The following is a 13,715-nucleotide window of genomic DNA, read 5'->3' as shown; positions in this document are numbered from 1 at the left end:
AGTACTTACCACTTAGTCTGCTGAGGAAAACACAGGACATTCTTTCAAATATGAAGGGAAAATTCACCCTCCATTTCTCAGCCAAAGATGTGATTTGTGTCCGTGGGTGCTGAACGCTGGCTGAGTTTTATGTCACATTGTCCCTGTGCCCTGAAGTCCATCTCCTCAGGCTGCTGGGCTTCCTTCACCCAGCAGAGGAATAAGGAACACTGGAGGGTTCTGGCTTCACCTTGCCCCATGGCATAGCAGCTGTCTTCATTTTGTTTTCTGCTGCTGGAGCATAAAGCCTGATTGTGGTGATGAGCTGATGCTGTCTTTAGTGCTAAGGCTAGGCCTTGGAAACCTGCCTGTCTCCAACTCAGCTGGCTTTGTATCCTCTTCTAAACAGAGCATTATTGCAGCATACAGTAAACATGAAGGAAAAACTGTGGATGAGGCCAAGATTGCTTTCTTGAAAATAATACACCGGTGGCCAACATTTGGATCAGCCTTTTTTGAGGTGAAGGTATGTTTGAAGGCCTGTCTGAGTGGATTTGGTAGTGGATCAGTACCAAGGGGTACAGACTGACTATAATTCCATATCTGAAAGTAAAAATACATTATAAAGCTGAATTCCTGTAATCTATAGAGGAAAATTCAGTTTCTTCCAAAGTGGGAGATGGATACTTTATCCATTCTAAACTATGCTTGTTGTTTACTGGCAATGTTGTTGCTCTAGTTATAACACCTCTACTACAATTGTGTAGTAGCTGTAGGGGGCTAAATTGTCCTGTCATTGCTCTCCACAAGAAAATGTTGCCAAATCTTATCTCTTTGGTGACTCTTCCCTCAGAACAAAATGGTACTAATCCTCTCATTCTAGAGTGGATATCACCCAAGAATAATTTCCCATGTGTTACCTTTAATTTCTCCTCACTAGGCTCTTAAATGGTTTGCAATCAATCATTAAACCTGTTATCAGACAGCATAGTAAATAATGGATCTGATTCTGCTGTCATGTAGCATTTGCTCAAGTCATCAATATATGGCCAAATTGTTTCAGTGTTCATTTGGGAAAGAGAACAAGAAGCACTGGACACTCTCAAAGGTCACTAGGCCCCTGATACAGATAATTTCTCAATTTTCTGCTTACCTTGCTGTGTTACTCATTTGCAGCAAGCCTCGGAGCCCAATTTCCCAGAGATTGTACTGATTGCAATCAACAAGCAAGGAGTGTCACTGATACATCAGAAGACAAAGGTAACAGCTGCTTCTCACAAGTCCATCTAAGGAAGGACTGAACAGACCCTGATAATTTAGGGACACTGATAGGACCTTGCCCAGGAATGGCAGGAGAAAATAGAGGCTCTCTATTCATTTTTATTGTGTGAAACTGAAGAAAATGTTACTGCCTCAAATCACTTCTCTGCAGTTTCTATTCTGGAAAGGAATAGGATAGAGCATCTCTGAAAAAAGAAATGGGAATCATGGTAAACCTGGCAAGGTGGTAAGATCAGGAAGATGGATGGGCAGTGGACCCAGGAACCTACTTCAGAAAAATGCTTTGCAGGAAGCCCCAGGTGTCTAAGAGATCAGGCTGAATGGCCATATTTAGCTGCAGTCTAACCCCAACACTCTGGTCTTACCAAGGTCTCAGGAAAAGAGAGTATCGCTATTGGCTTTCAAAAACCAAACAAATTAGAAGACAGGTTTGGATTATTGTAAATCTAATGGCAGTAAGCTAAGGCAAAGAGCAATATATAATGAAAGGAAGTCTCATTAGTGGGATTAAGATTTACCTGTTTGGTGAAAATCCAATATACCACTAACCTGGATTCAGGAACTACCTTGACCCACATTTTTATAAATGAAGTGGGAAAGAACAAGAATTGTCTGGCTCTACAGGTTTTCTTATGTAACAGCCTGTTTTCATTTGAGAAATGTTGTATAGATCACTTTGTCTCCCCTAACAGGATATTTTAGTAGTCTACCCCTTCAATAAGATCTCCAACTGGAGCAGTGGGAGCACATATTTTCACATGACCATAGGGAACCTGGTACGAGGAAACCGACTCTTATGTGAGACATCTCTGGTAAGAAGAGTTTCGCCAACTAAGACACAACAAAATCCTAATTTTTCCTTTCCAACCCTGATTACTACAAAAGGTGGTGTGAAAACAGATAAGTACCAATGCAGCATTATACCAAAGAAATTGTACCATAAATATGATAATTATACCAATTATACCATAAATACCAAAAGCATTCACTGCTGTGTCAATAAAGCTGCCATTTAGAACTGGTTCAGTTCATATATAATGCCATCTGATGCAAAGATGCAAGACACAGGACACAAGGAAAAATAGCAATTTCCCAAATTCTTCCCATGCATCAAAATTCTATCTATTTGAGAAGTTAAGACTGCAAAGCTACATAAGGAGCTTTTTGTCTTGCATGTCTGCCTCTAGTTATGTAGTAAGGCCAGCCTTGCAAGTCTTGATATTTTCCAGGGAGTGGTACCACCTTTTTAAAAACTGGTTTCAGACTATTCACAATCTCAGAGAAGCATCACTGTATTCATATTTAAAGGTACATTTGTAAAGATCACAAATACATTTAAAGGCTAACTACTCTGACAGAAAAGCTTAAGTACGAGTCAAGCTACAGAGTGAATACCAAGGAGACAGCAGAGCTATGCTCTGTAAAGTTTTTGAAATCTATGAAAAGCAGAGGAAGGAATGCATAAATTATAACTAAAACACTGACAGATATTGAAAGAAAAGAAATCCATATAAGGACAGAAGAACCCGAAGAACCTGAGAAGATAATAAAAAGGGGAGGAAAGGATAGTTATTTTTGTTTCTGGAGTTCCCTGAGAGATGTAAGACCTTTTTCTTCCCTGACAGGGTTACAAAATGGATGACCTGTTAACATCCTACGTACGCCTGCTCATGAATGCTGTAAACAAGCAAAAGAACCTCCCAGCCTGAGAGTGGAAATAGAGCCCATGACCTGTACTTGTGCCAAACTACCTGTAACTTCATATCCCAGAAGAAATGCCATTTAAAAAATATTAATCTTGTTGATCAGTCTTTGGAACATACACTGAATGAATTGAGTTGCTGAAATATTAGTGCAAGAGAAACTCAAGTGAGCATGTGCTTTCAACTATCTGTAACACTTCTTAGATGTAGTATGAGAATTCCATTCAGATACTGGATTTAGAGAAAGTTTAGATGGATTTTAATGTTCTATGGGAGTGCAGAAACCCTGTGAGGGCTCCTTCCAATAGCCTGAATCTCCTCCATTCAAAGACAGACACACATGAAGAACTCTCTTCCATTTGGAAAGAAAATGCCCCTTATTGCATATGCTCTTACCAAATGCACAAACTCCAAGAGTCCTTGCAAACAAAGGTAATGTATTTTTTTTCCTCCTACTGGCAATTCTAAGAGTGAAGAAATGCCCTTTAGTAGCAGATAACTGGACAGTTTGAAAGGTAAGATGTTGTCCCTGACTTACCACAGCCTTGATTATATTAGTCTTCTTTCTTCCACATGTTATAATGCTCTTGGGAACTAACAACCACTTTCTACTGTGCAGTTTCTAGTAAGCTCTGAAATGAGTCTGGGGTTTGGGTCCATCACTTTTAGTTGCTCCTGTTTCAAGACACAGATGAGCTATTCAGGGCAAATCAGAACTGAAGCACTCAGTCTAACAGAGGTCTGTTGAAAAGAGACTTTTCTGCTCCACAAGAATGTTCTGTTTGGAGTTATGCAGACATTCCCTCATGAGACAAGAATAATAGCTTTAATTGGTCCTGATCTCTTCTGCTTCCTGCTTAGCAGACAGCTTGAGTGGTAAAATTTGATTCAGCACTTGTTCATCTCCAAGAGCTTTGTAGAAACATGACTTTGGTGCCACAGGAACCAGAGTGTGCTCCGAGTGTGTAAAGCAGATACAGACTATGGTGGGAGCAAGCTGAGCTGTTCCCCCTCAGATCAAGTACTCCTCCCTCACTCCCAGTGAAACAAGAACATGTCTTAAAGCATTTACACCAAGTTCCTTGAGACACAACTGGCAGTGCTGGAAAAGCAGCCCTGCCTGATCTGTCAACTTTGCCAATGGATGCACAATGGATCTCTTGTTGCCTCAGACATGTGTGCACAAAATTCAAATGCTGGTGGGAGTTTTGTATATGGTGGCAGGGAAGAGCCCACTCTCTTTGTGCATCTAAATGAGTGCCACACCTGTCAGAATAGCTGATCTTTTTGCAAGCAGTTAGATGCTCCTGCTGTAGTGTCCATTGCTGGCAATGGAAATGCTGGAGTCTAATTACCCAGAGTGGTTTTGTCACCCAGTGTCTGATCTAACTAACTAGCTATAGACGAGAAATGTTCAACACTTCACCTGTACAAAAAAAAAAAAAAAAATCTTGCACCAAATTGTATTGTTTCTGTATTGTTTTTAAATAAAGACTGCAGAAAATCAACCACAATGTCTTTTTTTTTTTTAACCAAGTGAATGTTTGCTCCAGATCCATGTAACCTAAATCAACCAAATATCCACTATATCCTGTAAATTATCATAGTATCCCATCTGCTCATTACCTACACAACACAATTTGTACAATACAGCCACTAAAAGGATGATACCCCTTTCTGCACATCCTCGTCAACCAACACAACACCACAGAAGCAGCACAGGTCCAAAACTTGAATTCACCACAACAGTGCCTCAGGTTTCAGCATTCCCAGGATTCCTCAGAGTGGGCAACAGGCTCTGGCTAAGCACTGAAAATATGGCATTAACTGTACACTGCACAATTTTTTTTCTTTTTTTTGTGTTAAGATTTAAAATGTATTACAGTTAACTTTAATACAAGAACATACAAAGGCACAGTATTACAGCATTTCAATCTACAATCATGTGCTTTGGTTAGACAGCTCAAACAATGTGTGATAAAGTGAGAGCTCTACACAGTGCAGAACCCATCAAGGCCTGAACCAAGGTAGTGAGCTGCTAATTCTTTTCTCAGTCTAATACCCTCAGCACTTAGCAGTGCTTTACAGGCTAGTAGGACCATCTTTATTACATGCTTGCCTGCAATCTATTCCTTCCCCAACCAATCACTTCTGAAAGAGTGTCAGTCATATCATCTAGTACCAGCCATTGTACATCAGGAATTCTCTCTACAAAAGGCTGACCAGCGTTTGCCAGCACTGCACAGACTCCTGTAAAAACACCAGGACACAAATCTAGAGAGAGGATTAGAGCCATAAAGAAGCACTGCAGGTGATTAGCATACCCATGAAAACAAGCCTCACACACCATGCTTTCTAAAAGCAAAACCATTTTCAAGTGTACTCAGTGAGTGTTAGTGATTTTAATTAGGTATAAATATGAATTAGGTATAAATATAAATGTATAGTATGAGACATCTTCTATTAAGTGTAGATTTCTGAGCCAAGCTCAACCTTCATATAAATCTCTACTCTCCAGTGGTGTGATGCTTAGGAAGAATTTGGCCAACAGGTCTATTTACAGCAATGGAAAAAAGCATGCAGCTTATTTCTTACTGACACCTTAATTAAAAAGAAAACAAAACCCAACCTGTCAGCCTACCAAGGCACTAGGGAGAACTTGTGAGTTTGCACTACATTCTACTTGGTTTTAAAAAAGTAGACTGACAGAAGTAGAGGAAGATGCATTTTTAAAGGCCATTTATAGTTATTTCTCCTACTCCTTCAACTCCACTCTCACCAAGATGTATTGGTAACAAACTACTTTAACTCTGGGCAGGCTATGGGCACCAGAAGTGTAAAAAGAATTATTGTGAAAAATTAATAATTTAAGAGAATATCACCCTCCATTAGTACAGAGACCAGGGATTACAATTATTTTGTTCATAACTAATTTTGCAAAAAGTCCCAGAGATAAGGACATAGTCCAAATCCTAGAGAACTGAACAGCTTATCAAAGAGAATGATATCACCTCTTCTTAGAACTCTGAAGCTTTCTAGGTCTGCCAAATCTCTAACATGAGATAAGACGAAAGCACCCATTAAACTTCACTGGCAGCACAGAAATAATACCATTCACATACATGCATTTTCCATTGCTGAATGTGAGTGGCTGCTGAGAGAATATTATCTATTGGCTGCTAGTTACTTAGTCCTCCCATATTTACCAGGAATGTGTGGCTGTGTGTTCCTCCACCACTTCCCAGGAGGCTGGGGATACACAGCTGCTCAGATTCAGCATTACACAGGGCCTGTGACTGAGATTAGAGCAACAGACTGGAATGTTTTATGCTGAGAAGAATCTGCATGTTATGCAGAGCTGAGCTGCACCTAGGTCAGAATTCAAGTGTTTTATGCTGTGACAAAATGCCAAACAACAGGTTTGATTGTAAATGAGGGTCTTTGCAGGGCCACACTACTGCACCAAAAGACATGCTGTTCTTTGTGCCCTTAACTAAAAGGCCATTTTAAGGCTGATGAGAGAACAGTGAATAGCCACATGCTCTCCTAAAGCAGTGACACAAGCAGCTACTGTTACTGGAATCTACAGTGCAAACTGGTCAGGAGAAGATGAAAGAGTTTACTGCTAAAATTAGACCTATCCCCTCAGCATTGTTAAATTGGATACAGCATAACCCAGTTAAAAGATGATGGTAACTTACAGCAACAAAAAGCAAAGCAGCTGAGGGAAATGAATTAGCAAAGGCACTGAAGCTCTATGAGATGGCCTCACATGTGGGATTCTGATCACTTATCCAGGAATCCCTACCACTGCTTTGCTATCCCTGGTGCAGTTCCATGGGTATTGATCCAGCAAGCACAATAACACAGTTCTAAGGTATTGTCCCAATCCAGTTGCTGCTAACACACACAAGAAGTGGGGAAGCTTTAACTTCTTGCTACCAAATTCACCTGTGGCTGCAGGGTGCTGTCTTGGCCCAACTTCTGTGTTCATCTGACTGACTAAACCAGCCACTTTTTGCAAAATTTAAATCATGCAAAGGGCAGTAAGTCCTCCAGTACTTGTCAGCCTTGCAAAGGGACAGGCAGAGTCTCACAACTGTTCATGGGAAGGGATTTTCAAGCTGCTCAGCTTAGTTCAGCACAAGGAAGTATGGGGGTCACCTCTGGGAGACTCAGATCCCAGTGACCTTCTCACATTGTGCAGGTGGACTCAGGGACAGCACTGTTGATGGCTCCCCTCTAAAGAAGTATTGAGAATATCCAAAACCAGGAAATTTCTCAGCACCTTGGGATGTGGTAGCAGAGACAGTAGGACCAGTGAAATCTCACTGGTGACAGGCAAATTTTCAGAGGAGGACTATATGCTTGAGATGTTAGCATCATGTCTGAGATCCTCTCCTTAAGTAAACTCAGGTCTCAAAAAGAAAGATGAATGGGACTCTTATTTGGGTAAAAATTTTAAGAAAAATGGGTTTTTCTGCATAACACATTTGCTACAAAATGTAAACATTAGAAACACCTTCATGTAATTGGGCTTTGTGGACCATGACCAACAAGCACATACTTGGCTGGCAAATAAAGTGAGAATGGGAAAACTGAAGTGCTTAAATTGGTACCACATTATTTATTCAATTTCCTTATGAAGAAGAGTAACCAATGCTCTAGCCACACTCCCTCAATAAATATCAGCTATGCCAATGGACAGGACATTGCCCAGCAGAAGCTCTACCAGCCATGTAGTAGTAAAGAACAGAGAAAATGAGTGTCAGTTCTAATAAAATGTTTAGTTTCCTAAAGCCACCTTCTCCTTAAGGAGAGCCCAACTATTCTGAAGAGGCTCACATGTCCTTGACAGCTGAAATCTCCCTAGTACTGAGCACAGAAGCAGCAAAGGAAACTTCTTAGCTGCCTTAACACTGGGCCTAAGTGGGCAGTGCAGATGCCATAGCTACTGGTTCCTGGGCTTGCCCAGTAAACATACCAACCAGAAGGATTGGGATATGGGATAGGGCACCCATATATTCTCTATAGGAATCTGGAGAAAGACCAGAACTTTTCACATGTAGTAAAGAATGACAACTTTCAAACTATTTGCCTATATATTAAAAACCCTAAAAACTGCTTCAGCCAGAGTAAGAAGAAAAATTCTGATACTCTGATTGAGAAAGAGCAAACCTGATATTTCTTCCAGCCCTACATTTAACCACTCTTTCCAAATTCCTTGGACTAGAGGAGTGGAAAGAGTAGTACAGCTCAAGTGAAGAAGGAAAGATTGTGTATAGCTCCAGAAAGGCAAAATGCAATGTTAGTGGCAAATTAATAATCAGCCTGTGCACTGCTCAAGCAGAACTCACATTCCTCTTCCTGCCAGTGTTAATAGACAATTGCTTGGGAAAAGGGACAGTCTAGATGCAAGAGACATCACCAGAAGCAGGGGAAGGTAGTGCTTATCTTTGGTTCCACTTCTTAGTAATTGCTTCTGTAATCAACAGCTGCAGTGAGCAGCAGCTTGTGTTGAGAGTGCAGTCAGGAGACTGACAGACCTGTTGGCTTTAAGCAGAGTTTAAATCTAAAGCTTTAGGATGGATCTTCTTGGATGCCAGCTCTGACAACTTCTTCAGACGTTTCTTCAGCTCCAGAGGGAATTTCTCATAGCATTTCTTGCACACAGGCTTCATGTCAAACTCCACAAATTTATTCCTTTAACACAAAGAGAAGTTATTCAAATGGTATTTGCAAACTGTATGCTTCACTAATTAAAATTTCCATGCATCTACATCAGTGTTGTTGCAAGCATTCGATTCCATTTATAAAACAACTCATTTCCTCATCTGGTGATGCAAGCATAGAGATTGGGCTCTTATCAGTGAACTGAGGTCTTTAGTACTAAGTAAATAAGGAGCAAAATTTTGCTATGTATTTACATGTAGCAGTCTAAAATAATAATTTTGTTACTGTAGAATACAAGTGTCACTTCAGAGGTCCCCTTTGGGATGAATTAGAGCTCCTTCATATGGCCAGTGGAGCTAACCCAGCAGAGTAGGATAAAGTTTTGAACCTGAGAAGGGAAAAATGTAGGACTGTTTTTTTTTCTGCCCCTCTTCTAGATATTTGAGGTAAATAGAACAGTATTTTATTTCAAAATCATCTATGCAATAGCAAATATTGTTATTGAGGGGAGCAACCACAGTTAAGGAGACATGGAGGCTGCAGGTTATTCAGGACAGGCAGTTCCTCAACGTTCAGAGCCTTCCCTCTGTACTGCTGAATGAGCTCCCCTCTTACCCAACCTCCTTACAGAATAGATTAATGAAGGAAAATAAATGAGAGAGGATGCTGAGTGTCAGCCCTCTTTCAGTGCTGAAATCAGTGGAATTTTAAGCACCTCTTCCCACAGAGGAAAGGTATATTGGCCTTCAGAGAGGCAGAGGCTCATGGCTCTTCCAGGCTGATACCCTTTCTTAGGGGCAAACATTTCATTCACATGGTCCAAAATACAAACACTGACTTACTTCAGTGTGAGCTTGACATTGCAGGTAGAGCAGGAGAAGCAATTCACACACCAGGCCTTGTTAAGAGCTGACACCACTGCAAAAGTAAAAGCACCAAGTAAGAGGAAACTGATGGATTGTTTGAATTCAGATTTATATCCAAATTCAAATGAAGCCAGATGTGAAAACAAACACTGTTGTCTTGCAACTGTGGGACTGCAACAGCTGCACTAACAAATGAAACAAGGACAGCAACCCAAAACAAGGAGAGAACAAATCTTACCATCTCCCTCTATCACGTGGCTGCAGTTGTAGCAGACATCTCCAAAGAGCTGCACAGAAAAAGAAATAAGAATACAAACTCATGTTGCTGACTACTCATGGTTCCCAAATCACACAGCTGGTGTGGACATTAAATACTAATAATCAAAGAATTCCCAGATACACCAGAGGCTCCCAAATATAGCAATTTAAATCTTCTGAATAACTTCTCATACACTTGCCAAATAGCCTATGTTCCTTTGGATCTCATACCACTAAACACTACAAAACCTTTTTTGTTGATGCCTCACACTCTAGTACTGTTAGAGGATCTTAAAGTCCTGTGGAGAAGAAAGGATGGGTAGAGTATGATGCTTAGTGTAGACAAACATCTCCTGATGCTCAACTACAAACCCCAAAATAGAACTATTGCTAAAATACAGCTACTGTCAGAACAGCAACACTTACCTCTTATGAGTTATTTATCTGACAGAAGAAAATTCCAAACCAAAACATTGTTCAGTCAAATCACACAGAACAAACAGAGTTTGATTGGTTTTCCTGGCTTTTTTTTTATTTTTTAATTAATCTACTTTTTTATGTTTTAGACAACACAATAGTTGCCTTGTGCCCACAGAAAGAAGTAATTATCAAAGAAGCCCACAGAAACACATTAGAAGTAAAATCACAGGGATTTTAATCTCAACCCATGGTCAGTGATTTTCTGCCAATGGCACAAATTAAAATCAGTATCCCCAGGACATTTCTATTCTGTTTTCAGCATCACTTTTCTGCCAAGAAAAACTATTATTTTTCTGTTAAATCTGACTAATTTCTTATTATTCCATTGCATCTACAAATTCAGATTATGCAAAATCTGCATAGCTTTGCATATACAAAACATGAAAAAGCATTTCCCAGACACAACAATACCTACATCACAGATGGCTGAATTTACCTGATTATAATGAGTCTCACAATAGGCCAGCCCCTTTTTCTCATAGTGTCGGTGCCCCAAGAATGGCTTCTCACACTTGGCACAAACAAAATGCTGTAAAATAAAAAAAAAAAAAACAAAACAACAACCCAACATTTCATGGCAGGCAAAACAATTTTCCCATCATCAGGTAAAAATGTGGCAAAAAATCCTAGCTCAATACATGACACTTGATCACAGAACGGTTTGGGTTGGAAGGGACCTTAAGGCTCATCTGATTCCAACCTGGCCTTGGACACTTTCAGGGATGGGGCAGGCACAGCTTCTCTGGGCACCCTGTGCCAGGGCCTCAGGGCCTTACAGGGAAGAATTCCTTCCCAGTCTCTAATCTAAATCTACCTCTTTTCATTTAAAGCTGTTATGTCAATGCTTTAATGAAGCACAGACAAGAAAGATCTTTATAGAAGCAAAAAAAACAAAAAAAAAGGAGATATTTAGTCTATTTATAGTGATTAAGAGTTGTACTAAGGATAGGTGGAAGACGTGCTGGAAGGGCAATCATTTTGTGTCTAGCCTGATAGACTTGTGGACTATTATCTTGCTTGTTTCAGGGAAGAGAAGCAGGAATATAAACATAGTTGGTATGAATACACCTCAAATGAGCAGCAGGCTGTCTCTCAGGTCAAGCCCTAGGAGGCATAAATGACTGAAACAAAGATGACTAAAAATTCAGAGCAAGTTGTGATGACTCAGCTGAAAGATATAGAAACTATGGACTGAAAAGGCTTAAAAAGCAAGAATTGCTCAGCTTTCAGGAAAAACTCCAACACTGTTATGTGCCAGGTAACTCAAATTGGAGAGGGTATATCTAAGTGCATCATACAAAATATGTACATTTATTAGTAAGGAACTGCTTTTCAGTGAGCCCTATTCTGCAAGGATCATTATGAATTTTAAAATTAAGTTATTACAGTTGCGAAAACAGCTTTCTTAGGAACCCTGATGCCCTGCTGTAACTCATCCACTCACAAAAGGTGAAGACAATCCCAAGCATAAGCAATTGGGTTTTATCTGAATCCATATATCACAGACCCCTTGCATGTCTACAGTTTCCCAGCAGCACCAGCCCTGTTCCAGACGAGCTGCTGGGGGCAGTTTCAGGTTCAGGAGGCCTCACCTCGACGTGCCACTGCTTGCCCAGCGCGTTGACCACGCGGCCCTCGATGGGCCTGCGGCAGGCGCCGCAGATGGGGATGCCCATCTTGTCATGGCAGGGCAGGCAGTAGAGCTCCCCCTTCAGCTCCCGCGCCTCGGCCGTCAGCTCCTTCCTGCAACACAAACCCGGCTCAGGGCACTGAGGGGAACTCTGCAGCGCCCAGGAGCAACTGCTGCAACACTAAACTCAGAGTTAACTTAGGCAACGTTCACACTAAAATACAGTCATTTTAGCTAGTGAAATACAGTCATTGTCAACTCATTTTTCTAAAATTGCTTTCTCAGATTGCCAGACAAGAAGGTCTGCAGACCATCATGTCTGCAGCTGGACACTCACAGACACACCAGGTGCACCTACATGGACACTCACAGAGCCATGCTAAGACTCGAGGTATCTCTGAATGGCAGAGCTCAGGTGCAAGAGCCATCCTAGCAGTGCTCAGCACTGAGACATTTACTTGCACTGTTTCCCATTCTGGGGCAGTACTGTGCCCAGTTAAAATGCCTTCATTGCAAGTAACTCAGGTCAGACAGGTATCAGCGTGGCAATGGACACAAGACTGACACAGCTCATCAAGCCATCTTTTTTTTCTATCCAGGTATTCAAAGTGAAATTATTTTGGACAGCCTGGTAACTCCTATTTTTGGAAAACTCTACTATTATAATCTGCACACAGCCTTTCAAATAAATTCATGCCAAGGAACTATTTTCACTTTCATTATAAACTATGTTAGAATAAGAGAATATTGAAGGGCAAAATAAAACTAAACTTCCTGAACTTTTTCCAAACTCATTTCAGTTTCTCCTCACACAATTTCTATTTGCTCAACAATAACAATGTGAAGGCAGCAAAGTTTAGACCTGCACTGCTGACTCAACTGTTTGTCTCTCTCCTTTTTTGTCAGAGTTTACAGTATGGCAACATACCCACAGTGGGTGCAGTTGAAGTGATCTGGATGGTAGGAATCATTCCTAAACATCAGAGGCTGCTCATCAATTATCAAGTGGCACTTCTGACAAATGTACTTGCCCAGTCCCTTGGCTTTTTCACGGTTGTGGCATGGCCTGCACAGGTGCCTGGTTGAACAAAGTAAAGGAAAGAAAATATTAAAAAACTCTTTCTCCTAAAACAACATATACATACTGTAGGAAGTACTTTATGTAACAGAACTGTCTTCTGAGGTGAGAATAAACATAATTAAGTTTGGTGTCCAGTTTCACAGAGAAGAATGAGTCTAAAGCAGTCACACAGTTGTATTTCCTTCAAAAACTACTCCAACATTCACTGATTTATGTGCCATCAGGGGTATCACCCAGTCATTCTTCTAGGGATCCTTTCCAACCCTCCAGATCTTTTGTGACAGCTGGGCAAGGAAAGGTGGCAACACCCACTATCTATAACTAATGGATCCAACCATAGCAGAGGCATTACAGCACTGGGAGGGAGTCAAGAAGAGAATAAAATGTATCAAACCAAAGCGCATTGCTTGAATGTCTTTTACTATGGCTGGATTCCTTAGTCTTCAACATCTAGGGAAAACAAGAGACCTCTTGTTGCCTGCAAATTCCTTTTACTCCTAAGTCAAAGAAAATTAAGAACCATAGAATTTTATGTGGTAAAAGCAGCTGTATTCCTAGCACATGTTCTTGAACACATTACAAGTACACTTCTAAACAGGCAGATAACCCAAATTTATGGTGGAAAAGCTCAGGCAAAGGCATAAAAAAAACTTGTGAAGGCTGATGGAAGCCATTGGTTTTATCACCGTACTTAGGAGCTCGGAGAAGCTGTTGCCTACTACTTATCCCTCTAGCTGCAACACTGTGGGCTGGGAAGAATTTAT

The 13,715-nt window shown here is 40.7% G+C and overlaps 2 protein-coding genes across 7 annotated transcripts in view; one reads left to right on the top strand and one right to left on the bottom strand.

Moving 5' to 3' along the window:
• Positions 1 to 3,197, top strand: part of MYO7B (myosin VIIB) — a 46,793-nt gene extending 43,596 nt beyond the window's left edge. For both annotated transcript variants that reach the window (XM_059479269.1, XM_059479268.1), the window contains exons 45-48: positions 389 to 505; positions 1,156 to 1,239; positions 1,953 to 2,072; positions 2,886 to 3,197. In XM_059479269.1, the coding sequence (XP_059335252.1) occupies positions 389 to 505; positions 1,156 to 1,239; positions 1,953 to 2,072; positions 2,886 to 2,969 (405 nt within the window). In that variant the 3' untranslated portion in view covers positions 2,970 to 3,197. The remainder of the gene's footprint in view (positions 1 to 388; positions 506 to 1,155; positions 1,240 to 1,952; positions 2,073 to 2,885) is intronic.
• Positions 3,198 to 4,424: 1,227 nt separating this feature from the next.
• LIMS2 (LIM zinc finger domain containing 2) overlaps positions 4,425 to 13,715 on the bottom strand; it is a 32,202-nt gene continuing 22,911 nt past the window's right edge. For all 5 annotated transcript variants that reach the window (XM_059479602.1, XM_059479604.1, XM_059479603.1 and 2 more), the window contains exons 5-10: positions 12,799 to 12,948; positions 11,833 to 11,983; positions 10,677 to 10,769; positions 9,741 to 9,789; positions 9,479 to 9,554; positions 4,425 to 8,666 (exon numbers count right to left, since the gene is read on the bottom strand). In XM_059479602.1, coding sequence (XP_059335585.1) covers positions 8,519 to 8,666; positions 9,479 to 9,554; positions 9,741 to 9,789; positions 10,677 to 10,769; positions 11,833 to 11,983; positions 12,799 to 12,948 — 667 coding nt within the window. In that variant the 3' untranslated portion in view covers positions 4,425 to 8,518. The remainder of the gene's footprint in view (positions 8,667 to 9,478; positions 9,555 to 9,740; positions 9,790 to 10,676; positions 10,770 to 11,832; positions 11,984 to 12,798; positions 12,949 to 13,715) is intronic.

Source organism: Ammospiza nelsoni, chromosome 10 (assembly GCF_027579445.1).
Source record: "Ammospiza nelsoni isolate bAmmNel1 chromosome 10, bAmmNel1.pri, whole genome shotgun sequence".
NCBI lineage: Eukaryota > Metazoa > Chordata > Aves > Passeriformes > Passerellidae > Ammospiza > Ammospiza nelsoni.
This window is presented reverse-complemented; position numbering and strand designations above follow the sequence as displayed.